The sequence below is a fragment of the Dicentrarchus labrax genome, unplaced genomic scaffold, assembly GCF_905237075.1.
Source record: "Dicentrarchus labrax unplaced genomic scaffold, dlabrax2021, whole genome shotgun sequence".
In the NCBI taxonomy this organism is placed as follows: Eukaryota; Metazoa; Chordata; class Actinopteri; family Moronidae; genus Dicentrarchus; species Dicentrarchus labrax.
In genome coordinates this window covers 12,243,779-12,271,745 of record NW_026136715.1, presented here as the reverse complement: position 1 = coordinate 12,271,745, position 27,967 = coordinate 12,243,779, and the positions used below count along the sequence as shown (strand labels likewise).

Genomic DNA, 27,967 nt, shown 5'->3' with positions numbered 1-27,967 from the left:
GATAGGGTCAGCTGCAACAACAAATGAAATGGTTCACATATATAATATTGTTGTTAAATAATGATCAGTGGTGTGATATATTTTTAATGGCCAGTAAACTAAGACATGCAAAAACATGAAGTTGTATTTAAGAGATTAATGCTGCCTTAAAGTAATTTAATTAATTAGTGCTTTGTTTTGCTCTTATCTTCCTGACTTGACTTATTTTCTTATGCATACGCAGGTGAATAAATATCTTATGGGCCTACTCTTCTCCACTGTGTTCCTTTTGTGTTACAACATGTGAAAATCTATTTGATTTAAAAGTGAAATTCATTAAACAAAATACATTTTAAGTTATTTAAACAGATGTGACACTGTGGGCAGATACAGCCCAATAAACATGGCCCAAAAATTAGGCTCTCCTGCCCTCCACTGGCAATACTAAGAAACAGGGGTTTTTTTTTGTTTTACACATACATTACATCATGGTTTCAGATGATTCCCACTGATAGGAAATATTAGGTCATGATGACTGGCACCAATCAAAGACTAAGAGAGAGACCCTCTGTTGTTTTACTGAAACCGAGTGACGTGGCAATGGCACCATGAATGATTAATTTAATGTGAGCTGTGGCACAAGGAAGATGTGGCTTCACAACATATGTTAAACATTTATTATTAGCTGATTTAAACAGGAGGAGGAGGGGGGGGGATGCCAGGAGTGTGCACATTGCCTGTAGTCAACTCACAGCAATTAAAAATCCAATATTGAATTGACTGCAGGCCTGTGTATTGTTGAGCTGCTATTAACATCAATAGGATTAATAGCTTAATATTGACCTTGAATATTTGGGATTGTGTGATAGATTGTTATAAAAGCATAGGTTTACGGTGTGCGGCTGCTGTCTTGGAGCCTTTAAACTCAGTATAGGTTTAGCAAAATTTGGGGGGCATATTTGTTATTCCAGTGTTTTGTTTTTTTTTTTTTGGACAGAGCTACTTGCAGTGACTGACTAAAGCAGTGGCCTACAGTAAGGCAATGACAAAGAATAGCCTACCTCTGACTGGGACTGTAATCATTTTCTCTGCCTGATCTGGTACAGCTGCTATAGGCTGGAGGACGCACTGGGAGAGAGATCATTTTAGCAGCAACTAGATTAAAATACTTGGCTGAAGGTTGATTTAAGGAATTTAAGCCCTGACCCTTTTTTCTTTCGTCAGGAACGAGCGCCGTTACGTCGGAGGAGCAGCACGAGCCGGCATCGCAGCGAGTTCATTAGACAGAAAACACCCCCCCCTCCCCTCCCCACACCCCCAATATTAATCTGCTCGATATAGATAATAATAACGCGAGAGTTTGCAAGTTGCTTCAAGACTGTAGTTGCAACTGTCAAAGGTGGAGTGGATACGCGCATGACCTAACACACATTACTGTAATACTGTACACGACCGCCGTGATAATATCCGTATAAAAAACCGAAATAATCCCGAGGTAAGGAACCGAGGAGTATACCAAAACCGACCGAGACTTGGCGTTTCTGCTCGTTTTCCTTCGCTTCGTTTTCTTTTACTCTAACCAACTGTCTCGCAGCCGTCGACATTACTGCACTAAACATATTTTTGTGCCTCCCTTTAGCTCCATGCCAGCGCAAGGATTTTTTTTTTTTTTTTACTCCTCCTTCGTAATAAAGTCGCCATTTTGCTTCACTGCCTATATAAACCATCCCGTATTCTAATATTTTTCCTCAAGGAGTCGGGGACCTACCTATCTTTCCTGGCTATTTCTGCTATTTCTGGAGTGTTTAACGAGAAGACAAGAGGTTGAAGAAGTGCCTCGTGGTATACATATTAATGCAGGAAAGCAAAGGAGGGGGGGGCAAGGCAATTGGAAACTGGGAATAAGGTGAAAGTATCCAGGATGTCTTTTCATGTACAGACGAAATTGTAATTTCTCTACTCCTGCCCTGCTCTTTTTTTTTTTTTTCCTTCTACCTCGTCGTCGTCTGCAGAGTGGGGGGACCGGACGACGGTGACGACTGTCCGCTTCCTTTCAGGCCCCCCAACACCAGTCTGACCGGTCCTTGACGCACAGCAGGTGTGATTGCCATGTAACATAACATTGGTGGAAAAACGCCCACTTAGGTGCCTGTCTCCTGACCCCCTCCTCCCTCACGTGGGTGACCCGGGGCCACCCGGCCCCTAGTGCTGGGTGACTGCCCGACAGTTCAGGTAGGTGTGGCCGACCAGGAGGAAGAAAGTGTAGCACTCTGTGTTTTTTTTTTCCTTAACCACATAAACTCTGTAACCTTGTTGTAGTTGACACACACACACACACACACACACACACACACACACACACACACACACAGAGCGTGGCAGAGTGCCACGTGCGGAGCTAAAATACTTATTTCCAGGTTGGTTTGTCAGCAGATTGTGTGAAGGAGATGTGTGAGTGGGTGTCACCAGGTTTTGTTGTGTCTAGCTAAATGTATGGTAATAATGTAGGTCTGCCGTTTACTTGTACAATTAATCTTTTATGAAAATACGAGCAGCAATGCTATTTTTTTTTAAAAATGTTGTACAACCAGAGCAAAACTAAAAAAGTGTAATAAAGAATGTTATAGGATTGTCAAATGTACATGCAGTGTATACAAAAAGTACAGAGGTCAATACTGAAGCTCGGTTTCTCTTTCTAAAGTGATTTTTTTATATTCGTCTGTTATAATTCAGCAGTCTATCTTACTTTATCTTTATCTCTCTCACCACATGTTTATATTAAGTATGCTAGTCTGTAGTTCTTTTCACACTCTGACACATTATACAGGAACAGGAAGGTGTCTAGTGTTGGTGTGTGCAATAATTCTGCAGCTTGCATCCTGCAGCGAGCTCACCGTGCCTTTTTAAAGTCTACTTTATTAAGAACTTATAACAAACTGGGAGCACATTATCAGTGTGATGGATGAGCCTTCATCGCTCAACGTAAAGTGAATAACATGGCATGTAAACAGACACTGAGTGACCCCCTGCTGAGTGACCCTTTGTGTGCTGTTGTAATTCATTAGGAGAGTCACATGAATGTATGCTAAGAGAAAGCGTGTTGGATCGTAATCAGTCCCACTTAGCATAATAAGTGATTGTCAGCCTTCATCCATTAGACTGCCCCATGCTGACTGACTGAGGGTTCAGCACCAAAAAAGACATATATGGGATTACTATGGATGATGGTGGCATGGTATTTAAAATGAATTGGTGGACTATGCTGTGTAATCTATTGAGCAGTCAACAAATAAGCATTAGCCCTCAATTAAAGCAACAACAAAAAATTTGCTGCTGACCACGTGACCTGATGAAGAGGTTCATCACTTGTTTTCATAATAAAGAAAGAAGGCAGGGCTGTTCAGGAAAGGAGCTTTGTGTCCCTGTCTCCCTCTTTGACTCACCTTTTGTCTAATGGGCAGAGCATGGAGTTAGTGTGTAAGTGAGAATATTGATTTTGAAATGAAACATGGAAGGTCACAACCTCATTACCTCTCCTGATGATGTGTGTGCCTCCACTCAGATAACCTTCAGTCCAAAAGCACCGATGGCCGACATGAAGAAAGTTCGTTGTGGAACAAGGAGACTGCATCACAAGCTATTGATGCACGCACATTGCTAATAATGTTTTGACAAGCAATGGAACAGGATTAATGAGCGTCAGAAAGCATCGATATTCCATGTAGCTATCTCTATCTTCCCGTGTGTTTGTAAACCCCTCAACTACCATTGCAGGCATGGAGAGCCCAAGTGGCCCCAGGCTTGGGAAGCTGTCCTCATCAGGGCTGCCAAGGGGCCGGACCCCCAAGCATGGACATCCCCAGGAGCCTGTCAGGACCACGCCAGGACCTGAAAACAACAACAAACATAGTGAGTGACAAGCCGCTGCTTTGTTAAATGGAAACAGTGTGTGACTTTAGATGTATGCAGTGTGTCTTCACAGGTTGGTTAAAATGTGGGAACGCGGGAAGCTTTTGTTTGTGTGATCCAGGTTTGATCCTGAACTGATTCCAGGATGAATTTCATGTGGTGATACGGTGTAAAGAGTATTGTTTGCCTACAACATGACACACTAACACATATGTGATGACTGGAATATTTGTCTATACATTTGATTGACTTTCCATTGGCTGGACTTTTGTAATTCCAAGCTAGCTGTTATTATTGACTTTATTTAAGTGTTGTTTCTCAGGGACTGTCCCTGCTGGTTTTTTGAATGGGTTATACTTAACGAAGAATCAATGGTCCCCCAGCCTCAATGTAATTCTACCCCTCTCACCACAGAAGTGCCTGGAAAATACAACATTTTTCCTCAGACTCCTTTACAGTGAGAAAACCAAACAAACAAGTAGTGCCAAGCATTGACATGATTGAAACCCCAAGCCATCTGGATGGAGATGGAAGATTTTGAAAAGAGAGAACCGGACTGGGGAATTATGTTTCAATCCAATAACCAGCAGATCATCATGACTTTGTTAATAGAGTCAGACTTGGAAAACGGGGGCTGTTCTAATATGACCCAGTTGTTTTTGTTGCTACAAAATAGCCTCTCTTTTCCCAGACACACACACACACAGCACCCACACTGGACTAGGTGCTTCAATTTGTATTCTTTCTGTGTTAATATTCAGCCCTGTAGGCTGGATTTGCATTCCTGTGTGAGTGTGTGCATGTGTCCCTCTGTGTGTGTGTGTGTGTGTGTGTGTGTGTGTGTGTGTGTATCACAGTGTGGACAGTGATACAATGCTTGTATTGCAAGACAGAACCAAGAGTACAGAAGAGCACGGGATAGTTTTTGTCATGAAGTGGTGAAGTCATTTTTGAAATTGTTTTAATTGTATGTTTTCATCTGCCTGATCTCTTAATAGTTATCAGTCTAGCACAGGCTCACAGTAGGGTCTCCAACTCCTCATTGTATACATGCTGACGGCTGTTGTGTTGTTTTTGCTCTTAAAGAATTCATCGTAGCAGAACACAGCGTATTTCGAATGACAGGTTTGTCTCTGCAGCCTCTTAGAGTGTTATGTTTTATAGATTTTTTTTATGCTTTATGACTCAATAAACAAGATGTGTTTATAAATCAGTCAGCGCAAAGTTGGTAGTGAGTTTTGAGAGGCTAGAATTGAGAAACACACTCGACTTTTGTTCATTAATGAGTACCAGCGATGATTGTGTGTGTGTGTGTGTGTGTGTGTGTGTGTGTGTGTGTGTGTGTGTGTGTGTTGAGACAACGCTATCACAGGTGGAGGTGGCTCCTGGCCTTCACGGGACTTTTTCTGGTAACTTTAGACTCTACTGTTTCTGCTTGCCTATTTAGTTTTCGTTTTCCACAGTTGATCTTCTTTGACTCTCATTAAAGTAAAGCTTCTCCAAAGTACTGGTACAGTAATTATAGCAGTGTTTTTGATACTGCAAGTCTGTGCTAAAGAACCCATTTTTGTTAAGTCTGTTCTAAGAACAGCTTCCAGCACAATTTGATTGCACAAGATACAAATCTACATTCCGCTATGTTGTAGTTGAAAAACTTACTTGTTTGGCTGGGAAGTTGCTCTTATCTGGAACATTACCAGGGGTTTCCCTAGCCTTTAGAGGGGCTTAGTCGGTAACATTGCCAGTGGACTGAGTTTTATGTGATTATGAGGGTTGAAGATTCTCTAAGAACATCCAGCAACCTTAAGGGCAAACACAAGGCTACTGGAACACATGCAGAACTAAATGCAACAGTAGGAATTGATTTAGACACAAAGCAGAGTATAAGAAATGCATGAGGAATTTTACATTTTCATTTCAAAAAGGCATTGGATTACACTGGCATTTGTATTCCCTATCCACCGCACCATAAGTGGTGTGCATTATGATTCACTCAGATGTAGTTGAGGCTAAAGCAAGAAGGTATTCATTGACTGTGAGAGGACTTTGTGTAGTTCCTCCAGCAAAACAACAACTCCGTCTAATCCATCCATCAAAATGCTTTACCTTTTCAGACAACAAGCCCTCGTCTCAAATCTGGCCTCCTTGGTATATTTTTCGTCAGTGACTGGCTTGAGCGTTCTATGACTAATGATGAGGAGAAATGCTAAAGTGCTAATCATAATGAGCCTGGCGCTAGCTTGTGAATCCCAGGGGGGCTGTGCGCCTCGGTTTGGGGAAACAAAGGCATCAATATCTAAAGCTCCCTGTAGAGTTATTTCAGCGCTTCGTCTATGCACATTGTACACACTGTGCTGCTCTTCAGGTAACCAGGTAGCACATTATCTGCCCTCTTCCTGCTGGTCATTTTCAGTGCATATCAATGGAAAGTTTGGACCTTGTTGTTTTATTAGTTCTCGTGCTGATCGATAAATGTCCTTGTTGGAAATGTTGCATGATGTAACAATGAAGAAACCATGTCTGGCTGAGCTGTTTTTTTTATTTTTTTTCTTGTGGTTTCCTGAAATCCCTTTATGCTTTTTACACATGGAAACACAGACTGCAAATGGGGTTTGTGCGTTTTCCTAGAGTGGTGTGGTTGAGCTGTCACCTTGCCACACCAGACAACTTGCAGGAAAGGATGTGGTCCTTGAGGGTGCCTTGCTCTCTCTCTTTGTCTCTATCTTTTTTTTTCTCACTCTCACATTTTTTTTCACATTAACATCTTATTAGAGCTCTAGTTTTGTAATTTTTCTCCACTTCCCTGAGCTGTTGAACAACCTACAGTGAAAGTATTTGGACAGAACTAATGCTGTTCTGCCAAATGCTTTAGGCAGGCCCTTTCTGCAAACATTAATGCAAGCATAAATGAGTGGAGTCTAGGCATGCGTGTGTGTGTGTGTGTGTGTGTGTGTGTGTGTGTGTGTGTGTGTGACTCTCCTCCTTCTTTGATGGAGAGTGGTGTAGTACCCTACCTGATCCCAGGACACAATCTTTCCATTAGGCACGCCGTGTGCAAGGTGCTGTCTTTATCAGACCTGCAGATGTTTATATGATTGTGGCTATGTGTGAATGTTAAATGTGCTGGTTTGTGCTGTTTTTGTGTTTACATGTCTGTGTGTGTGCACACAGACATGTGTGTTCTCAAATGACAGTCCTCTACTCTGACTACTGGACCTTCATTACAGGCCCACAGACGCCATCTGCTGACCCTGCATATTTGCTTGAGCAGCAATCTCTCTCTCTTCCTCTCTATCTAGTGCTTTCTCACACTTCCTTTCGCCTGTTTGTTGTCCCATTCTCCACACATAACTTTTTCTCCTCTCCATTTCATCCTCGCTCACACTCCTCATCTCTCCCTTGTCTCACTTATTAGGCGGTATTATCAGCAGCAGTGAATCACTGGGCCTTCAGCCTCACTATTCCTACCACCTTCCATTCCAGCCCTGCAACCCTCTACACCCTGCTCCCACCCACTATCTCCACTACCCATCTTCACTCTTCTCACGTCTCATATTTCTTAGATTTTGTAGTTCTCACCTGCTGATGCTTTGAGTCTCCCAAATTGGTGAAATACCAAAAGATGAAATCAATAAAGAGCTATAGATTGAAGAATGTTTGTTTTGGGATGAAATTGAATTCTGCTGCTTTTCTCAGCCTGATGCTGCATCTCGTTTTAAGGAGAGTCCTTTGTCATCTTTGTCACACCTTTATTTGGCAGGCTTGAGGATGGCAGATGAGAAGGAGTACAGGGAAATGGGAGAGGAGAGAGATTGAGTTGGTGAGTCACTGTCCATAAGGAGGGCACTGCAAACAGTCTGGATCAGGCATTGTCTGTCTGGCTCACATATACTGTATGCGCTGTTGCATAAACACACAGGTTTTTTTCATGGCTGCTGGCATATGTGTGTATGCCACAACATGTCTCAGTGTATGTATATTTTTCAAATTTTCTGTCCAGACAGTCTTACATTTAAAAATGTTTTATTTTCTCCGCTTTCAGCTCACCTGTCAGCATCGTCCCCCCCCCCACCCCCCCGGGAGTTCAGTCATCCGAAGCTGTTGTGATTGGATGCCACTAAACACACTATTGGCCATGGGCCAAATGGGCATCAGGCAATAGATTAGGTTTCCAATAATATGAAGCATGCAGCTGATGTGGAAGGCTGTAAAATCAATGCAGGTCTGAAGAGGCTGTCGAGGTACTATGAGTCACCAGATTATGTAGCAGGAATCTCGAGCCCGAGCTCTCTGCTTTGATTTGGCTGCTTTAAGTGTGGTTTTGTGGCGCTAGTAAACTGACAGCCTACCGCATGTCTGCGTAGTGATTCCTGGCCTCTAAAGTAATTCCCTGTAGGGTAGTTCAGAGAACTGAGGGCAGTGAAAACGGTGCTCGCTTAGGCCACTCACTCTTCTAAGACTGGGCGTTATTTAGTAAGAAGATCTGCAATTCCAAGTCTGTTTATTGCTAAGTCATAGAGTTGTACAAACCTTGAAATCAGTCCAAAATAAATGATGTCCTGAACTAATAGATCTATTAAAACCACTACATGTAGAAGTTAAAAAATCACACCCCCAGTAGTAGTATCGAAGAACACTGTCACAATGCATGCTGGTGTTATTTTTCATATGTGTTAAAATCTATAATTTTGTCAACTACCTACACTGTAATTTTATGTCCTACATGTTATTTTTGTAGTGTTGGTAGCATTCTGTACTCACAACATCTGTTGCATGTCTGTTTTTTTCCTTATCAGAGTCAAGGGTCGAAGGATCAAGGGTATTGAATACTGTACATATTGGAAAGCCCCATAAAGCAAATTTGTGACATGTGATATTGGGCTATATGAGTAAATTTGACTTGACTCTGTACTTTCCAGTCCGACTGGTAGCAAACATATCAACTCTATATATCACCTGCATGTTCTCATTTGAGAAAAAATAAGAACCCAAAAGGGGGAAATTTATGCTTTGTATTTTTTTTTACCTTATGATGACACCCCCCTGGTTTTACATTATTTCGACAGAATGCCAATAGGCATGTGTTTGCAATATTTTTATAGAGCCATCATAGGCCGAGCAGCCACACTGACCCAGACAGTAGCCTGTAACACAAGATCCCCAGACTCTGAACAACAACCCACATCTTCAAGTCTAACTTACACACATCTTGTCCTGCACCATAGCTTGTTGAACATGCGACCAAACAAACATTGGCCGGGGAAAAGTGCACTGCTAACCTCAGTTTGCAGGCTAGATGGCTAATTAGGTGCTCAGCTGCAGCACGTTAAACAGCATGTAAACATACCTGCAAACGTCTGGTTAGATGCTGGTGTGGTCTTTACCCTTCAATACCACTAACAAAGTGCTGTTTGCCTATGACATGTAGACTACTGTGCAAATTTCTTTACTGTGTCTCTTGTTCCTTACAGTGTAACACCAGCACTTAGCTTGCCAGCTGCTCAAACACTGACGTGTCCCTCCAGCTGGCTATAACAAAAAGAAGCATCTCTGATATTTGAATGCTTTTGATAATTAAGAAACTATTAACAATACATTTTAAACCACTTTGACATAATATTTGATTACAGAAAGTAGACTGCAAATGTTTGCAGAGTGATTTCATTTTACTATTAGAGGTATTGAAATGCCAAAAAAGGTCTTTTGTACTTTGCAGTGTTTTCACGAAAAATAGAAATAACTATGATGACAAATTAGCATTAACATGTTTGTGTGTGTCAACATGTGTTTTTATATTATCAGAAACACAGTTATACGGAAAGAGAGTGAGAGAGAGGGAGGGCAGGAAGAGAGAGAGAGAGAGAAAGGAAAAAACAAAGACAGAGAGTGAGAACCAGACTCGTTGAGAGAGTCTGGTTTTCTTTCAGTTAGTCAGTGTCTGGGTAGCAAGACCATTCTGGTGCTGCTCCACCTCTCTTCTTCTTCTTACTCACTGTCTGGAATCAGGCCTGACTGGGAGGGAAGTATGGGGACGTCTCCAAAGAGAGGTGCGTATATGATGGGAAGATTTGTATTCTGTGTGTGTGTGTGTGTGTGTGTGTGTGTGTGTGTGTGTGTGTGTAAAGAGAGGGGAGGAAATTGAATGAAATATAATGTAGGAAAATAGGAAGTAGTAGGTGGTGTCTGTGTGCATGTGTGTGGCAAAGTGCTGACGTGTTGCTAAATTGAATGTGTGAGAGAGGGGAAAGTTGTGAAGAAGTAAAAGTAAAAACACAAGGGATGAAAGTAGAAACAGAGATGACAGTAAGGTCCAGTGGTTGCATGCACTGTAAACCAAGGATAGCTTACACATGAAGGGGATGGTTACACTCTGTCAGTGTGTTTACCCTGAAATGTGTCTAGGTGTATCAGTGTCTTCATCTATTGTCCATTGAGATCAAGGAAGTAGTGATACTGTGTCAGTGGCGAATTGTGTCAGTGGTGAGTGGTGTTTGTATTTGTGTGTGCTGTCTTATCGAAACTACAGTATGTGTCTAAACCCTACTGTGCAGACACAGACAAAGGCTCCTGTGTGAGTGTTTGTCGAGGAAAACAAATGACTGTTCTGTGCGTGCGCCTGTGTGTGTGTGTGTGTGTGTGTTTGTGGGTAATGTGTGCACCCTTGCACTCAGGGGGAGCAGTTGCAGGCGTAGCTAGGAGAACTCAGAGGTTATTTGAGATCATTAGGCAGCTGCCTGCACTCCTGGGTCCTGACTCTTCTCTTCTCCTCTTCTCTTCTCCTCTTCTCTTCTCCTCTTCTGTCAAGATTAACCAGTGTGGAGCAACAGTTGCAGACAGCTGGGAGCGAATCATTCTCTGACATTAGTTGAACAGCTGTTTTATCCCCATGGCCTGTGCCTGAGAACTGGGGGATTAGATTTGACACAATGGGCCTGCTTTGTTTCATACCAAGACAATGGTTGTGATTGCTGGAACATCTGAGCATGAGTGTGTGCTACCCATACTCAAAGCGAGCAAAGCAAAGTAAAAGAAACACATTTTATTGTATTTGCATATTTGACCCCAGGAAAGACAAGTCTGCTGTTGTATTTTTTCATTTTTACATGTTTGCATCCGGACCTGCCCTGCCTTGGCTTGTGCGTGTACACGCTTATTTGCATTGCAGCCTTCTATATGAGGGCCTAATTGTTCTGCTTGCTGGAAAGAGGCCTCTGATAGTGGTAACTAAGACAAGTGGATCTTATTCCCATAGCAACAAGAACATATCTTTCCCAAGAGCAGAATTCATTAATTATGCCTTTCTTTTACAGGACCTTTATTTTCTAAGACAGGAATTAGAATGCATGCTCAATTTCCTCCTCAGCAAAGAGCTGCACCGCCGTCTGCATCACCTCTCCAGCTGCTACCCAGACAGCTAATAGAGAAATGCTCTGTCGCCTGGAGAATATTAATACACTCATATCTATGCACACATAGCAGACTCACACACACTGGTAATGGTTTTGTGTACTTGCTTGTGTGTATCAGCATGCGCTTTTATGTGTGTGTTTACACCTTGTGTCATGAACTTTTCCCAAACACAGCCAGCAATGCTGTGCTACTTCTCATTCAATCTTATTCAGCCTTGCTGTATTTTCTTTCTACCTTATTATTGCAAGTCTGAAGTAAAAGATTACATATAATCTGTCAGCCTCTGTTTGTGTCTGTGCTTGAATGAGAAACAAAAAGAAGACAAATGAGGTAAAAAAGGAAAGTTGATACTGTGTAATAAAACACAGAGGGAAATCAGAGGGGGAGGTCATGGTAGGTTAGGCCTGGAGTGGGTTTTTATACACATTAACATCACTGACATAGAGAGATGTTTTTGGGTTGAAGGCTATCCTTTTGCCAACATGACCTGTTTTGGTATGAGCAACGATGGCAGGAAGTCAATTCATTTATTTGATGAAAAATCCTCCGACCATTTGTATAATCCTGGTAGGCACACAGAGTGCCCTGATCCAGTTTGGGACCCGCCCACAAATGGGCTTCACTAGGCACGTGCGCGTCCCGTCACTGCTTGTCAATACATTTGCAGGAGAAGAAAGCTGTCTGCAGGCACAATGTCATGTTCCTCAGCATGGGGAAGTGAAATAGATTCAAAAGAGAGTCTGTGCGAGACCATTGCTGCCTTCCACTTCACAACAAAGGACTGTCATCTCTACTTCAAGTAGCTTCCCTTTGACATTCTCAAGATCTGATATGACTGAATGGGTTCTAGAAGCACCTCTGTCTCTTCCTTGCCTTGTTTCTGCTGCCACTATCCGGTCTTGCCAGATCAATGCAGGGGAGTTGAGAGCACATGTAAAGATATATCACTGTGAGGAGCAGAGTACAGCCTCAGCTCCTACCTGCAGCACTGTCATTCAGTATTCTGCTTGGTCAGAGGAAGAAGACATCTGCCTCTGCAATTCTCTCCTCTCTCCCTCAGCATCCTCTGTGCCCTCCTCTCCTCTCTGTGCCACACTCCTCTTCTTCCACATGCATACACTCATACTCAGCTCTCCCCATCTTCCCTCCCTCTCTCAAGTAGCACTGTATAGAGAAAATAGAGTGCAGGGCCGATAGTGCAAAGGTCTAATTGTAGCAGAGAAGAGAGCGGTAATGAGCCAGTGCATTGCCTCTCTTCTGAAGTTCACATGGAGAAAGATCTGGAAGGGTGTGGGGAGGGTAAAGAAAGGGAGAAAGCTAGACACCAGGTGAGAAAAGAGGTAAGCGGCAGAATGAGAGACGGAGGGAGAAGAGAGCAGGAAGACAGAGAGCTGAGGCAGTCGGTCTGCTGTGTGCTGTGTCAGAGGTTCACGCAGGCACTAGCGATTTATAGCTGATATATTTGGCTCAACAGAAGGCCTTCACTGCCCTCTCTCTCTCTCTCTCTCTCTCTCTCTCTCTCTCTCTCTCTCTCTCTCCCCCCTCTTTCTCACACACTCACACGTTCTTTCTCTTCCTGTTTCTCTGACAATCCCAATCCCAATATATGAACTCTTTTCCCTATAGCTGTTTGTATTTGTTTTGGTCGTTATGTGTTGATGTCCATATTCACTTTGAAAATGAGAGCGAATTCAGGGATTTTTCAAGCATCGTAATGTTACCCCTTGTAATTTAATTGTTCTGTTCCATGAATGTGAAGCTCTGTCAGCACTCTGTGCTAACTCAGAAATGTTTTTTCTCTCTCATTTTACCAGGTCCAGTGTGTGATGAGCCAGCAGAGGGGAAGAGGAAAGGTCGTCCTAAAGCAGAAGTGCAGGAACTGAGAAGCATCCCTGTGAGTATCTCTCTTTGAACTGAGTGGTTATTTGAAGTGGGCTTCACTTTTTTCCTGCACAGAGTAGGCAGCGCCCCATGAATATGCACAATATACAGTACAGTATAGCGATAATCCTTGCCTGTATTGAACTCTCTCTTCCTCACCCCCGAGCAGGCCCATATGATAGTACAATGGAAGGAAGAGTTTAAGCGCCGCTCCCGGGTTAAGTGTCCGTGTTCAGGCTGCTGGTTAGAGTTTCCCAGCATCTATGGCGTCAAGTACCACTATCAACGCTGCCAGGGGGTGAGTCACTAACCTCTGTTCTTTCCTGCTATGCAGCTTTTCCTACATTATGCTTCAGAGTAGACTTTAACCGTAAATATGTGGAAGACAAGCATCAAGGGAAGGACCAAAGCAGTCAGTGATAAATTACCCTTAAAGTTAATAAGGGCTTAAACTTCCAAAGAATTTATAATGCTCACACCCCAAATATTTAGTGATTACATGAGCTGTTGTGCTGTTTTAAGAACTGGTGATTAGTCAACTGAGAGCTTTCAGTAAGAGCTAACCTCTGTCATTTTATTTTGCGTAGGGAGGGAGCTCTAAATCCCCTTTCCTCGTGTCTCTGTTTCTATCAGGCCACCGTAGCCGAGAAGCTGAGTCACGGCTGTCCCTACTGTGAGGCAGTGTTTGCCACAAAGGTGCGCCTGCAGAAGCACAAGCTGTGGAACCACCCAGACAGGGTTAGTATGGAGCCCAAGGACGAGCAGCCTAAGCTTCAAAAGACCCCTGTCAAGTCCAACACCAAGAAAAGGTGACTGGGATTTAGAGCTCAAATTCCCACTCATACTGAGCCGCATAATGGTGATAGTAACGTCATAATGCTGACTGCCCAAAATTGTCCTCCCTCGGTCTGTGAATTCAGGCCCATGGAGAACAGTCCCCCCTCTCCGGTGTTCTTCAAAGTGAAAAAGACCCACGAGGTGTCCTCGCCCTCTCAGAACGGGGAGCTGGCCCACCAGAAGTGTGAGAGGAAACAGCACAGCCACAGCCAGCCTTCACAGCAGATTCACCAGTCCCAGCCAGTCCAGCCTCAGTCCCAGCAGTCACAGTCCCAAAGCACGTCGTCTGATGGGGGCGGCAGTGAAAGTGAGGGGGGCAGCCTTCCCCCTTCTTTCCCTGATGAGGACCCAGAGCGAATGAGGCACAGTAAGATTACAGCATATCTTTCGTAACGGTCCACATATTTTTCATTATATGCTTGCACTGTATGTTTTTGACAATTCCTTGCTCTGTGTTTTTCTCTTGAGCCAGGACGGAAGCAGAAAACGCCTAAGAAATTCACAGGAGAGCAGCCTTCTATATCTGGAACATTTGGATTGAAAGGTAAATACGAAAGAAATTGTTCTCTTGGTAAGCCACGTTTTCTTATAAGCACTTGCCCATAACAATCAAACCACCGTACATAGTAATCTCCTGTGGGTGTGAAAGTGAATAAATGTGAAAAAGGAATTGTTGCAATGTGCTCGCTGATTCATCATTGATTACTGACAATACAGCAGGCCACAGGTTCCCTATGATGATTCACTGAATAATGGGAATCACGGGAGGACATATGTACCACTGCTAGAAGACAGTTATGAGGATTGTAGGCTCGTTCACTACATCGTATGATTGTGAATGCGCCCTGCTGCTACTGATCAAGGGTACCGGCCTTTTTACAGTGCTAATGTAGCAACTGTAGAGGTGTTTCATATCCGGCTAAATGAATCAGTGACTCACACACCAAGTACACATCATATACACACACACACAGCTTTTCTAGTTTCTCTCTCGCCTTCTGTCTCATTCATATGCTGAAAATGTCCAGTGACTCATATAGCATACACAGGGCTGTAAAATATTTATCATCACTTATCAAACAATTCGTCCACAGTTTGCAGGACTCACTGCTCTCTTGCCTTCTCTCAGTCACTGATTCTATATCACTCAAAACATTCTATTTTTTTTTTCTTTTTCTACCTATTTTTCCCTTTTATATACAGTATCAACTTTCTTTTTTTGTAGTATTTCTCTTGTTCAGCATTGTCCTCCATCTGTCCCTCTCTGCTTGTGTCTCTCACTTTACCTTGAATACTTTCAATGGGAGTATTAATTACTACCATGACTGTGGGTCTATGTGTGAACGTCTCTGTGCGTTTGTGTCTTAGGTATGACTAAGGTGGAGGAGAAGCTGAAGGCGGGCCGTGTGAAGAGACCAGAGGGGAGTGTGTTCAGCGAGGAGCCTCAGAGAAGACCTACTTCAAGTCAGTCCTCAAAGAAAGACCCAGCCACAACCAGCTCTGGTGAACACCTAGATCAGTTTTTTAAATTAGTCAGTTTTCCCATAAAAATGTAGGGCTCAAAAACCAGTAATCCCAGTGCCAATATGACACTTGATTTATGGCTATTTCTCTTCAAACTAAAATTTTAACTCAACAAAGGCCCAAATTGTTGTGAATGATGTCATGTTGTCCTCCAAGATATATAATATACATCACAAACTAGTGATATAGGGATAGAGTTAAAGATTATTTTCATTATGGATTAATGTTTCAATTGTTTGTCCATTTAATAAATCAACCAGTTAGTATATAAAATGACAGAAAATAGTGAAAAATACTGCTCATAATTTCCCAGAACCCAATGTGGTGTCTTCACATTGTCGTTGTTTTCTCTTCTCAACAGTACAAACCTCAAGGATATTCAATAATAATTAAATAATTCATAGAACAGCAACAAATATTCACATTTTAGAAATGGGACAAATTATTGTTTGGTCATTTAAATCAAAAAAATATTGTAAATGTATTTTCTACCAAGTAGCTAAGTGGTTAATTGACTAATTGTTGTTACAGCAATACTGTGATCTGTCAGGGATTTGATCAGGGACTATTTCCTTATCACTGACTCACTCACTACACATAAGCACTTGCTAACTCAAGCATAAAATTAAACTGTAAGAAAAGGAAACAGGAATACTAAGTACACAAATGGAAATGTTATACCCATAAAGACACCAGACCAGACCAGACTGACAGGGTAATACTGTCTTCACGTTTTTTAAGGTGCTGTTCCTGACACCCAGTGGCAGCGAGCAATCTCAGAGCGAGGTGAAGTGGTGTGTCCCACTTGCTCCATCGTCACAAGGAAAACAATCCACGGCCTCAAGAAACACATGGAGATTTGCCAGAAGGTCAGTGAGCGATACAGCTGTGCAACAGATTGGGAGCGGGGTGGATGTGCTTTTACAGCTTCTGGTAGAGCTTTTTGTGTAACCGAAAAAGTTGTTTTCCTATCAGACTAGTTAATACCTGCAAAGAGAGACACCTTAGTACAAGCTTGTTTTCACTGCATTTGCTTCGGGAGGAGCCTGCCTGCTAAAAACTTGACATGATCATGTAATACCTACTGAATGCTGTGGGTACACATTTCAGTTGGAAAGGAGTTTAAAATCTGTGCTGTTCACGTTTACTTCAGCATCCTGTATCTCCATCCACATGGGGTGTTAATCTGAATGGAGATCTATGGCAGCCAGTTAGACAATACAACGGCTGCGTGGAATCCTTATATTACATCAACAAAAAACTGTTTACCTATTGACAAAACAACAATTGTTATCAAACTTTTTTTCAGTGTAATTATAAAATAAAGCTCTCTGAAGCCAGAGCTGTTATTTCCACATTGGATTGTAACTTTGACTGCAACGTTATTAGATACTTTTCCCGGAGGACCCCATTCTGCAGAGTCTAGGGAGCCTTTACAGTAATGATATTGATTGGAAGGCTTTAGAAATAACATCAGGCAGTATTTCAGTACAGTAATATCAACCAGTTTTTTCATGTAATATCCTTTACTCATCTGCTCTGATAAGAAAGCTAATATCAGTTGAAATCAATCAAGGGGATGGATGTCTGTGGTTTGTTTGCATTGCACTCAATTGTGGTCAATTGTAATAAAACTGTGGTAGGGGTGAAGCATGGAAGAAGTTAATCCAACTACGTTATATTGAGCTTTTCCTGAGGACAAACCAGCTGGAGTGATGCGGTAGCCTCTACGCCCTCAGAGAGATGTGTTCCTGCGGCCACTTTAATGGCTCCCTGGCCCAGTGGCCTGTGTGACTCTATTAAAGTGACAGTCTGCCGTTAAGCAATGACAGAATCACCGCATTACCGCTGGGTCACTCACCATCAAAACACCTCTGTCTCTAAATCAATACTGAGGCGAGGAGAGAAATCTACGAAAAAGGAACAATATGCGTTAAATTGGCTTTTCTGGTTCCCAAAGTTGCTTGATATATCCGCAAAATTGCACACTAATACCAAATTCTATTAGGTTACAGATGAGATGTTGCTACATTGATAGATCCAATAAAGAGTATAGCCAGCAAGAGTGGGCGACTTGTTAGTTTCCTTTCATCGAACTGTTATTTGATCCTCTGTTTGGCCTTTAACCCCTGCAGCTCCAGGATGCCCTGAAGTGCCAGCAGTGCCACAAACAGTTCAGGTCCAAGGCCGGTCTCAACTACCACACCATGGCTGAACACACCACCAAGGTACATCCACAAAGGCACACACATGCACACATATGAGGTTGTAATTCCTATAGTGTGCTTATAAACAATGATTAGTATCCTCTGGATTTCTTTTTGACCGATCTTTGCCCCCAAATCCATCACTCAGTAGTCCAGATGTGGATGCTTCGGGGAGCTTATGTTTCACCACTGTCACACTGACCCACTGAACAGGGTAGTTAGTTACTAGACACCACATCAAAGCTCTACACACATTCAGGAGGAGGTCAGACTTGCACCTGTGGCTCTATGTACGGGCATCCACCGTACGCTAACTGTTAGTGTCAGCTTTCTGTGTATTTCGGAAGTGAGGGGTGTCCTGCATGTGGATATCATATAGGTATGCATCCGGAGTTGATTTATTTCCTGTGTGCTATACTACATTTTAGCTGTTGCATATTCATTGTCAGCTGCTATGCCCTTCTCTAAAAAAAATATCGCAGCATTTGTAAGTGATCATACATTTGAACTGGTGATTTGTATTCTCGTCCTTGAAGTTCTCACATTTCTTTTCTGCAGCTGTCTTAACTCTGACAGCAGAGAGCTTCATTAAGATATTATCATGACACTCCTGCATTAGAGCAATGGTACTGCCACGAAGTTTGCTGAATAATTCAACACTGCCTGTTTCAAAAAGTATCATGAAAGATTAATGACTGTACGTGCACAAAACCTTGCAGCATGCGTGTTTGTTTTTCTAATAATATATGATATGTCCACATGCATGTATGTGTGTGAGGGGCTTTGGGTGTGTGTGTTTGTCAGTTTAATAGTGATGATAGATAACCGTGTCATCTGTGTCAGCCAAGTTTAACTTTTTGATACCGCCATTTGTCTTCAATCTGGACCTGTCGGGCCCTGACCTTATTGGTGGCATTCCAGTCCAGCAGAGCAAAAGACAATCTTCCTCAGCAAACTACTGAACTTTCCTGGAAAATTTCTTTCAGATTAGATAATTCAAACTTTTGTGACAGGCTGAAAGCCATCACTGTGTTCATTCTGTGCGGATTGTGCTCTAGATTCAAGTAGCTGCTGATCAAAGAAGGCTTTAACATTTACAGGTTTGACTAGTGTCATACTCTTTTCTCTCTTTTTTATGTACAAGACTGAATTTTAAACATGAGTTAATTCAAAATTCAAAGACCAGAAGGAGATGACACATTACTCGCAATTCTTAGACATACCCATAGCCCCTTACTAGTGTGCTTTTCTACTATAAGCCTTTATATCTAGAGAAGTTAAGTTAGTATCAATCATGTTATTTGTTGTTGTTTATGTTATATATTGTTGAAGTGTGTTTGGGGCCATGTTTTTGAGCAAGAAAGACACTGAGGACATTTAATATCTCAAATGAGATATATATTGATACCCAATATATTATATCAGGTCTGATACTAACCTCATGTACTCGTAATTCCATCATAAAACTATTCCAATCCTTTTTCTGCTCCTTTTTTGTCATTAGTTTTATCTCTGTTAATGTTTTTGCTGGTTGTATAACCATTGGTGTTGAATATGTTATAGATTTTTCTATCATTTCTGTTTGATGCATTTTGTACTTCTTGTCTTGCGAGCAGGGCCATGAAGTTTGGTTTGTTTTTTTATGTAATTTGACTTGGCGTTTGCACTAACCCCAGGACCAGTGTGTTGTCAGTGCGGTCACGTGGCACAGCCCCAGTGCAGTGTAGGGAAAACACAGAGAGCTGACAGAAGGACAGGGGTCACCCACTGAGTTTGACCTTGATGTTGCTGCTGCCACTGTGATACTGCTGCCTATTCTCCCTCTCTCTTTCTCCTGTGCTTGCTCTTTTGCTCTCTCTTTCTGTCTTTGATAGAGGCATTAAGAATACATTCTGATGTTGTTTCATGCCCTCCCTATCCCCCAGTGTAAATCAATGGCTGAGCTGGTGTCTGTTCTCTTGCCTGCAGGCTTGAGCATGATTTACTCTAAGTAGTGAAGTACTCTGGCAGTATCTCATCTCCTTCTTACCTTCGCAGAAAACTAAAGTTGTCTCTCAGTCACCTCAGTTCTTTCTCTGTGTGTTAACACATAAAGTTTACTCCACTGGGATTCCTTAGTAAGTCCAGACTCTCACCAGTCCCCTGCACGTCTCATCTTTCTCCTCCCTGGCAGCCCTGCCATCTGTTGTTCTGGTCTTGGCTGGAGTTTGGCACCAGCCCACACCCGAGTGAAAACACGAGTTTGACAGTTGTCATAAACATGCCTTGAGTAACAGCCTCACCATGAAACCATTTAATGATCCTGGCACAGTGTGAGCACCCGAGATGGAAAACACATTTTCATCGAATTTTTTTTTTAATCAGGAGGGGAGGGGAAGTGTTGCGATGGGACACGCTTATGCGACGTTGTGTTTGTTCCCCCTCAGCCCTCGGGGAGCGAAGGCCAGACGGGCGACAAGCACAAGGAGAGAGAAAGGCTGCGCCGAGTGCTCAAACAGATGGGACGAATCAAGTGTCCTAGTGAGGTATGCACTCCCTCTTTCTTCCTGTGTCTCTTTCTCTTTTCCTTTCTCTCATTCTTTACTACTCTTGCTCTCTTGTGTCCTCCATTTCCATTTGTCCAACTTTTCTGTCTTTCATGTCACATTTTCCTCTCTCCTCATCTGCCAGTTTTGATTTTGTTTCTCCCTTTTCCTCAGGCTCCTCTTTTTGTGTCTGCCTCCTTTTACCTCTCTCCCTCCTTTTTCCTTTATGCCTTGTTCTTGACATGTTGCCCAAAACCACATCAACACTCTGCTTCCCATTACTCACACTAGAGTGCAAAAGGCAGAGAGAGGAAGAGAAAGAGCTGCAAAAAATAGACTCTCTACTGTGACATGTCCTCGCACTGAAAAATGAGCAGTTTCCTCCTGTTTTCTCTGTCTTTTTAACAGTAACCACAAGATATTGACCAATTGCCGTAATATTTTTCCATTAAACCTACACTTTGTTCCACTTACCCAATTTCCTGCTTAATGTATGTTTTCATTCTGTCTCATTCTGTCACTGGCCTCACATGATCACACAAACATTTTGTATGCGAACACACACACACACACACACACACACACACACATATACAGGGCTGTTCAGCCCACTTTGCCAGTCTGATGGGCTACCAGTACCACCAGAAACGTTGTGGAAGAGAGTTCTCTGACGATGAGAAGCCTGTGTTTCTGTGCCAGCACTGTGGAAAAACCTACCGCTCCAAGGCTGGCAGAGACTACCATGTGCGTACCGAACACTCCCCGACTATCACCACCACCATGACAGCCACCACCAACAACAACAACAAGGACAATATCACTGACACCAACAACAACACCGGCAAAGAGAGGGTAAGATCATCTTGGAAGACAGTAGTTATTATAGGCCATTTTCTGTTTCCAGCTGTTTAGAAGCATTTTCAGAAGAAGATTTTACTGTGATAAGTAGCAGACGTTTTACCCACATTTTCCACTCAAAGTGTCATACTGCTTCTCCAGGTGATCTCTGAGGAGTCTCCACCAGTAGGTAAGAAAGAGCAAAGCCAGCCTGAGAAGAAGGATTGGCAGGAGAAAGCACCATCCAGCCAGCCTAAGGAGAAGGAAAGAGAAGCCAGGGACAAGGACAGGGAAAAGGAAAAGGAGAGGGAGCGAGACAAAGAAAAAGAAGCACAGAATAAGAGCCAGGGGGATGACTTTGAACGGACCCCCAGTGGCAGAGTGAGGCGCCGGTCAGCTCAGGTGGCAGTGTTCCACCTGCAGGAGATAGCAGAGGATGAGCTGGCCAAAGACTGGGGCACCAAGCGCCGTATCAAGGATGACCTGGTGCCTGATAGCAAGAGGGTGAGGACAGAGAATAGATGCATTATGCACACATCATCCATATTCCTAGCAGACATATAGACATGAACGTAGTTGACATAAACACATGAGTACTCACCTCACACACAGATACGAACATCTGGCAACACTGCAGATAGACATTTAAAATTGTAACACTACCAGGAATACTGAAATAAATGTCCTCTTTTGTGTAGTTAAACTACACCCGTCCTGGCCTCCCCAATTTCAGCCCAGAGCTACTAGAGACCTGGAAGAACCAAGTCAAGGAGAAGGGCTTCATCTGCTGCACCAACGAAGTAAGAACATTGACATTGTGTCACCATATACAGGAAATTACATTCAATATTTGAACTGCACAAAACTAAAACAAAATTATTAAGGCCATTGATTTAACAGGAATATGGATAGAGTGAGCTTGTTCACTCACTGTTTGTTTCTCTTTGTCTCAGAACTGTGAAGCTGTCTATTCCAGTGTGTCAGGACTAAAAGCCCACCTTGCGAACTGCAGCCAGGTAAAAACCCTCACATGCACCTCTATAGTGTCTCTGTAGACAGTAGAGTACAAATAGCAATGCACACACACACACACACACACACATACACATAGAATTCCAGCTGAATTTTAACCCAGATTTGTTCTTCAGCTCATAGCCAGGTCAGGATTGTTCTCATCATAACTTCTATTGTTGTTTAATCAGTGTATCACTGAAAGAGAAAACACTGCAATACAATACAGCATAACAATAAATAAAAGAAAGTTACAAAGTACAAGAAGTATTTTGGTAACGTGATTTGAAAACATCCTGAAGTTGAAGAATATCTGTTGGATAATGTGTTCATGCTAGGACATGATAGCAATGCTTAACTTAAAAGGTATGAGGAAATAAATGCATATATTAATTTCTAACTTCTGGTGTTGACTGTAGGGATGCAACGATACCACTTTTTTCAAACCAATACAATACCGATACTTGGATCTGAGTATTTGCCGATGCCGATACTTCTACCACAAAAAAAAAGTAACCTAACCAAAACAGAATAGGGTATAACCTATAACTTTCCTTAAATGTAAATGTCAATTTTATATTTCCATTGAGTAGTGATTACTTTTGTACAGTAGGCTATATTGATGTCTTGACTTGAACCTTTTCTGACAATATTGTTAGGTTAAAAATACAAGGCAATGCTGATTTAAGCTTAGGCCTAGTGATAGTTTTAGTTTTATCCTATAGTTTAGTTTATCGTATTTTATCCTACAGCAAGAACAGAAGGGATTTGGAAAATGAGATAAACGGGTCCAAAACGGACCCGGGCCAGATGAGTGGGTCCGTGGCGATGTATGTATCAATTTTCCAAACGGACCCGCCGCGGAGGTAAGGTTTTAATTGCGGATGCGGCGCGGAGCCACATCCGCGGGTCCGCGATCCGACTTCGTAGCGGATCCGTCACTGAGAGCAAGTGGACGCCGATACGGGTCCGTTTCGTGGGTCTGTTCCGGAAGCCGCCATACCTTGCCTTTTGCTGTGTGGGGACATCTGAAACTGATGACAAGCCACCCTCTTATCGCGGTCTTCATGCAAAGCAATTGCATGTAATAAATTGGTATCAGTTCATGGTATCGGTTAACTTTAACGAGTACGAGTATATAAGACTAGTATCGGCCCGATACCAGTATCGGTATCGGTATCGGTGTATCCCTAGTTGACTGATACCTACAGGCTTTAATTAGGTGTGTAACAGGGAACATGCTGTGGTCTGAATAATAATTGTTGCAGATTCATCAAGCATACATTGCTATAGAGATTGTTTTGAGCTGAACAACGTACATATATATATATATATTATACTGTGTGTGTGAGTTGCAGGGTGGTGGAGAACTGGGGAAGTATACTTGTCTGATCTGTCAGAAGGAGTTTAGCTCAGAGAGCGGTGTGAAGTACCACATCAGCAAGACACACTCGCAGGTGGGTCAGTCTCTGTAAACTTGACAAATGATTTAGTTTCACTTAAATGACACTCTCAAAGGCAGCATTTACATTTCTGTTAATATGTGATTGTGATAAGAAGGTGTTACATGGTTGGGAAATTAGATGCCTATGTTGTGCAAACAAGTTCTTAACTTGTGGGTAGTTGATCACTAACAGTGTGTTTTATTGCCTTAGAACTGGTTTCGTGCTGCAGCCAGTCAAGTGGTCTCGAGTAGCAAGAATAAAGTGCTGGAGAACAATGGGATCAAAGCTGAGGTGAGGAACGGTGCCACCACTGGTAAGAAGAGGGGCCGCAAGCCCAAAGAGCGCCCATCTGTGGTTGCGTCTCTCCAAACAAAAACTGAAGCACCTACCGCTACTCAAAACTCAACCCCTGCCGTGAGCCCTGCCACGGGCCCAACACAGTCCCCCACCCTGATCCCCGACCCAACGGACAGTGCTAATTCAGGCCAAAACAGACAGCCCATCCCCTCCGCCGCCAGACGAAGCAAACCCAAGAGGCTGTTATTGTCAGAGTAGTTCTGCTTTTGTCGACCCAGGAGCCAGAGAGGACGCTTACTGTAAATGTCATGCCAGGAAGCTAAAAGACCTTTCTAGCTCAACACAAGGACTTGGCACTGAGAAGAAAGTTAAATCAACCATTAGGAAGTAAAACATTTAATACAGACTTTAAAATCTTGGTTTTGAAGCCCCAGGGTGAACGTGTCTGCTGTTATAAACAATATTCATGTAACAGTAGGGTTTAATTTCTCCATTCCACTTTTGTCTCCTTTCTAAGGCACACATTTCAGTTTCTGTACTCACAGCAGGGGTGTCAGTAGTAATCAAAGATAAAATCCTGACTTCTACATGGATAGCATTTTCTAAACAGAGGTAATATTCCAAATGCAGAGTAATGCTCTCTACAAGAGTCCTGTGTGTTTGACAGGTTTAAAAAAGGATATTCTATAAGCATGGTGAAGTCATTTAATGATAGCTAGTGTTTTCACTTTTTTTTTTCACAGATATACTGTACTGTGTACATAAACAATATCTATATCTATATATCTATATACTCAAAGCAATGATGCCATCAGTCATTTTCAAGCCTGACACGTCCAATTGGATCATGAGCAATCATAATTTTTGCAGTGTGTGCTGTAGTGCAATGTTGGTTTGAACTTGATTTTTTAATTACTTTTTGTTTTACTTTTACTGTCTTTTTTTACTTTTCATGTTTCGAGTAAGCAAATGTCATATAAGCTAAAATGTTGGTCAGTCGTTAATCATATTCCACTCTGTTTTTCCTTCAGCTATGTGGCTATAACTTAAGTGACATTTGCTCTTATTTTATCTGCATCCCATGACGATGGAAGGTATCTGCTTTGACAACCATAATTAAGTGTCAAAAAATTATTTCCACAATTCTTTTACACTGAAGTTAAGAAGCAGAATACCCCAAAAAGTGATTGTTTGAGAGTTCCATCTGTAAGGTATAAGTTAGTTATAATAACACTTGATATGGCATTGTTTAATTGATTTTAAACAACAAAAAAAAACTTGAAGCATTCTGTCTAAAATAGAACTCGTAAAGCTAAATGTTGGACAGAAAAATGAATTTTGTGTGAAGAAGCTTGTTGCACCATTGCAGCACAATCAAATGATGTGACACCATTTTAAAGGAGGCCATACTTTGGCTACTGCTTTAGCTTGAATCAAAGAGCTGAGGAGATAATTAAAAATACTATCTTTTATAGAGAGGTTGAGGAAAAGAATCTTTTATTAAACAGAAAAAACTGCAAATGAAGATTCACATATAGTGATGTATATGAATTAATTCCTGGATGCTCAAAGTTATTGCCTTGCACTTTAACCCTTAACCCTTCTCAGTCCCCTCTTGTATTTTTGCACTCCGGGGGTATTCAACCTAACCTAGTGGCTGTCAGGCAACAGGAGCGGGAATATTTTACTTTGATGAAAAATGAAACAAAATTTGTCTTTACATGGGTAATGAGCAGCATGGTTAACTCTGTCTAGATAGTATCTGTTATCCAACAGGACTGTATAATTATGACTCACCACATAAAGCCATAACTGGTCTTGTTGAATTTTCAGGCTGCTCTAATGTTAGTTTAGCTTCAGATAAAAAATAGTAATAATCCAATATTATTAAATGACTTTTCAAATCTAAAATGTGTGCAATCAGAGAATATTTTCACTTTAACATGTTTAAAGTAGATACTTGAATCCACAGTTATATTAACGATTTGAACAAATGAAAACTCCATAAATATTTGATTTATATTTGCAGTCTATGTCCATAAAAAGAATGACTAGCTTGCTTAAAAAAGACATAGATCATAAATCTATTTTATATTCTCTTGTGTGTATTACCTAGATAGCAATCTGATAGCTTTGGATAAAGTTATGATGTGAGGATATTATGGTGAGATAATAAGGGTGCTTCACTTGCCACTCTACCTTAAGGACCTGATACATCAGTCCACTAATTCATCCTGCCATTTTGTCCTTACTGGCAAGTCCTTTGAATTTTGCACCAACAAATGTCAATGTCATAATTTAAATCAAGCACTGATGTCAGCAGAACATTTTCAAGAAACGTTGAATTTGAAATTTATGTGTCCCGGGTGGTGTCATCCCTACGCCATGACCTTTTATATTGTAAAGCAAAGATTTGAGCTGAATTTCTCCATCATTAATCAACTGGTGGAGTTTATTCAGGTGGGGATGATTATGCATGTGTCTGTCTCTGTTAGTGGGATGGACCTTTATCTTCTATCCAGGTTAAACTGATGGAGAGGATAAGTTAGACAAGCACTGATTGGTCCTCGGACCGTTTCGATTATGAGTTGTCCGGACCTTGTGTGTGTGTGTGTGTGTGTATAAAACAGTTAGCACCTTTGTAATGACTGGATGTCAGAAATGGTAACACTTGTCGTTGAGTGTTATGCTGTGGCACAGAATCAGTTCATCAGCTGCTTGTTACTTGTTTCATTAATAACGTCACATTGACTGTGTTTACCTGACAAGCTTTGGTGTTGCAATATGATAGTTAGGCACTGCTTTTAACAGTGGGTATTTTATATTTTATCACACCCTTTACTATCTGTCTTCCTATGATGTGGAAACCACATATCTATCCCGCAGTGTGAGCTAACTGCAACATGTTTAGAGAGTACAGCAATACACCATATTTAGCTGGTTTTGTTGGCTTGCTGATATTTTGATATTGATGTGTCTTCTCAAAATTGTATGGCTTTTTTTCACTCCCCCTACTTTTATTTGTTTGCTTTGAAAATGCTTTTTACATATTATGAAATCTAACAAAAAGGTTGAAAAAATTTGTAGACCACAAAGAACATTGTAGGCCTATGTGTCAGCATACACTGTTATTTTATCCATTTTTGATGATGCACATAAATTGAGCTTTTTCAGTACACGATGACAAACACATTGAGAGAGTCCTTTATGATTACCTATTCAATATGGGACAACAAGGCATATGTATGTGTGTTTGTTTCTGTATTTAGTGCACTTACTATACCATGAAATAGGCTTGAAATAGGAGTGTTGTTGGAGCTTTCTAGTTACCCTGACTGTGTGTGGTGTGACTTTTGTACCTGGGGAAACAGCAGGCTCAAGTGTCTTCCCTTTGTCAGAAATGTTATTTCCAAAACCAAGGTTAATCCCTAGAAATCCCCTTAGACAGCCTGAGAGTTTTATCCTTTTATTTGGACAACAGTGGTTCGTTTTGTATGCTACCTACTTCAAAAGCAGGAAATGGCATTCGCGCCTGTTGTCGGGGCCATTGTGAAGAAACTGTTGAGAGTTTTCAGAGACGATGAGATGTTGTAGCTCATAACTGGTTATGATATATAGGTAACAGGTGAAATGAGACTAATGATGTATTAAAGTTTTCCATATCTAAAATTAAGCTGTATAGAACCTAACATAGGAGGCATCAACACCTCCTTTGAGTCTGAACTGTTACAATTTTTCTCCCAAACTTGTTGTATTACCTGTGCATTAGTATCCCTCAACTAATTAATAAAGGTTTGTTGACTAAATTTGTGTCATCTGTGTCAACTTTTAAATAACTTTTGATAGCTGTCATCTACAGTACGTGCTACAATTGATGTAATGACTAGAGTGTAACAGAGTTTTCTCGCAGTGGAAATTTTGTCTTGTCAAGCACAGGTGTGCCTAATAAAATTAAAAATTGCCTGTATTCCTTTGTGCCAGTTTCAGGGATCCTGTTAGTGCATGCTGTCTCACTCATACACCTAAATGGAAGGGAGCCATCATTAATTAAATAACACCTGTGATTTTCCTCTTATTCCATGCCACAATGTCAATTACAAAGAAT

General features: G+C 41.8%; 1 protein-coding gene across 7 annotated transcripts; it reads left to right on the top strand.

The window, feature by feature from the left end:
- The first annotated feature begins 1,090 nt into the window (after positions 1-1,090).
- znf512b (zinc finger protein 512B) lies at positions 1,091-27,668 on the top strand. Of its 7 annotated transcripts, XM_051424735.1 has the most exons (18): positions 1,093-1,474; positions 1,992-2,211; positions 3,754-3,888; positions 13,113-13,192; positions 13,349-13,477; positions 13,813-13,988; positions 14,100-14,383; positions 14,489-14,560; positions 15,385-15,519; positions 16,282-16,409; positions 17,676-17,768; positions 20,174-20,272; positions 20,870-21,124; positions 21,272-21,613; positions 21,808-21,909; positions 22,063-22,125; positions 23,479-23,577; positions 23,776-27,668. In XM_051424735.1, exons 3-18 carry the CDS (start codon positions 3,756-3,758, stop codon positions 24,118-24,120), a joined length of 2,535 nt encoding a protein of 844 aa, XP_051280695.1. In that variant the 5' UTR covers positions 1,093-1,474; positions 1,992-2,211; positions 3,754-3,755; the 3' UTR covers positions 24,121-27,668. The 7 variants fall into 7 exon arrangements, with proteins under 7 accessions (XP_051280697.1, XP_051280696.1, XP_051280695.1 ...); XM_051424736.1 differs by having other exon boundaries at positions 1,092-2,211; positions 15,385-15,480; XM_051424734.1 differs by having other exon boundaries at positions 1,093-2,211.
- Positions 27,669-27,967: the final 299 nt, after the last annotated feature.

Bases quoted from the DNA above. Each gene is read 5' to 3' on its own strand.
- znf512b (XM_051424735.1), top strand. From the start codon at position 3,756: ATGGAGAGCCCAAGTGGCCCCAGGCTTGGGAAGCTGTCCTCATCAGGG. The intron at 13,193-13,348 runs GTGAGTATCTCT...ACCCCCGAGCAG, and splicing joins AGGAACTGAGAAGCATCCCT to GCCCATATGATAGTACAATG. The intron at 17,769-20,173 runs GTACATCCACAA...GTTCCCCCTCAG, and splicing joins TGGCTGAACACACCACCAAG to CCCTCGGGGAGCGAAGGCCA.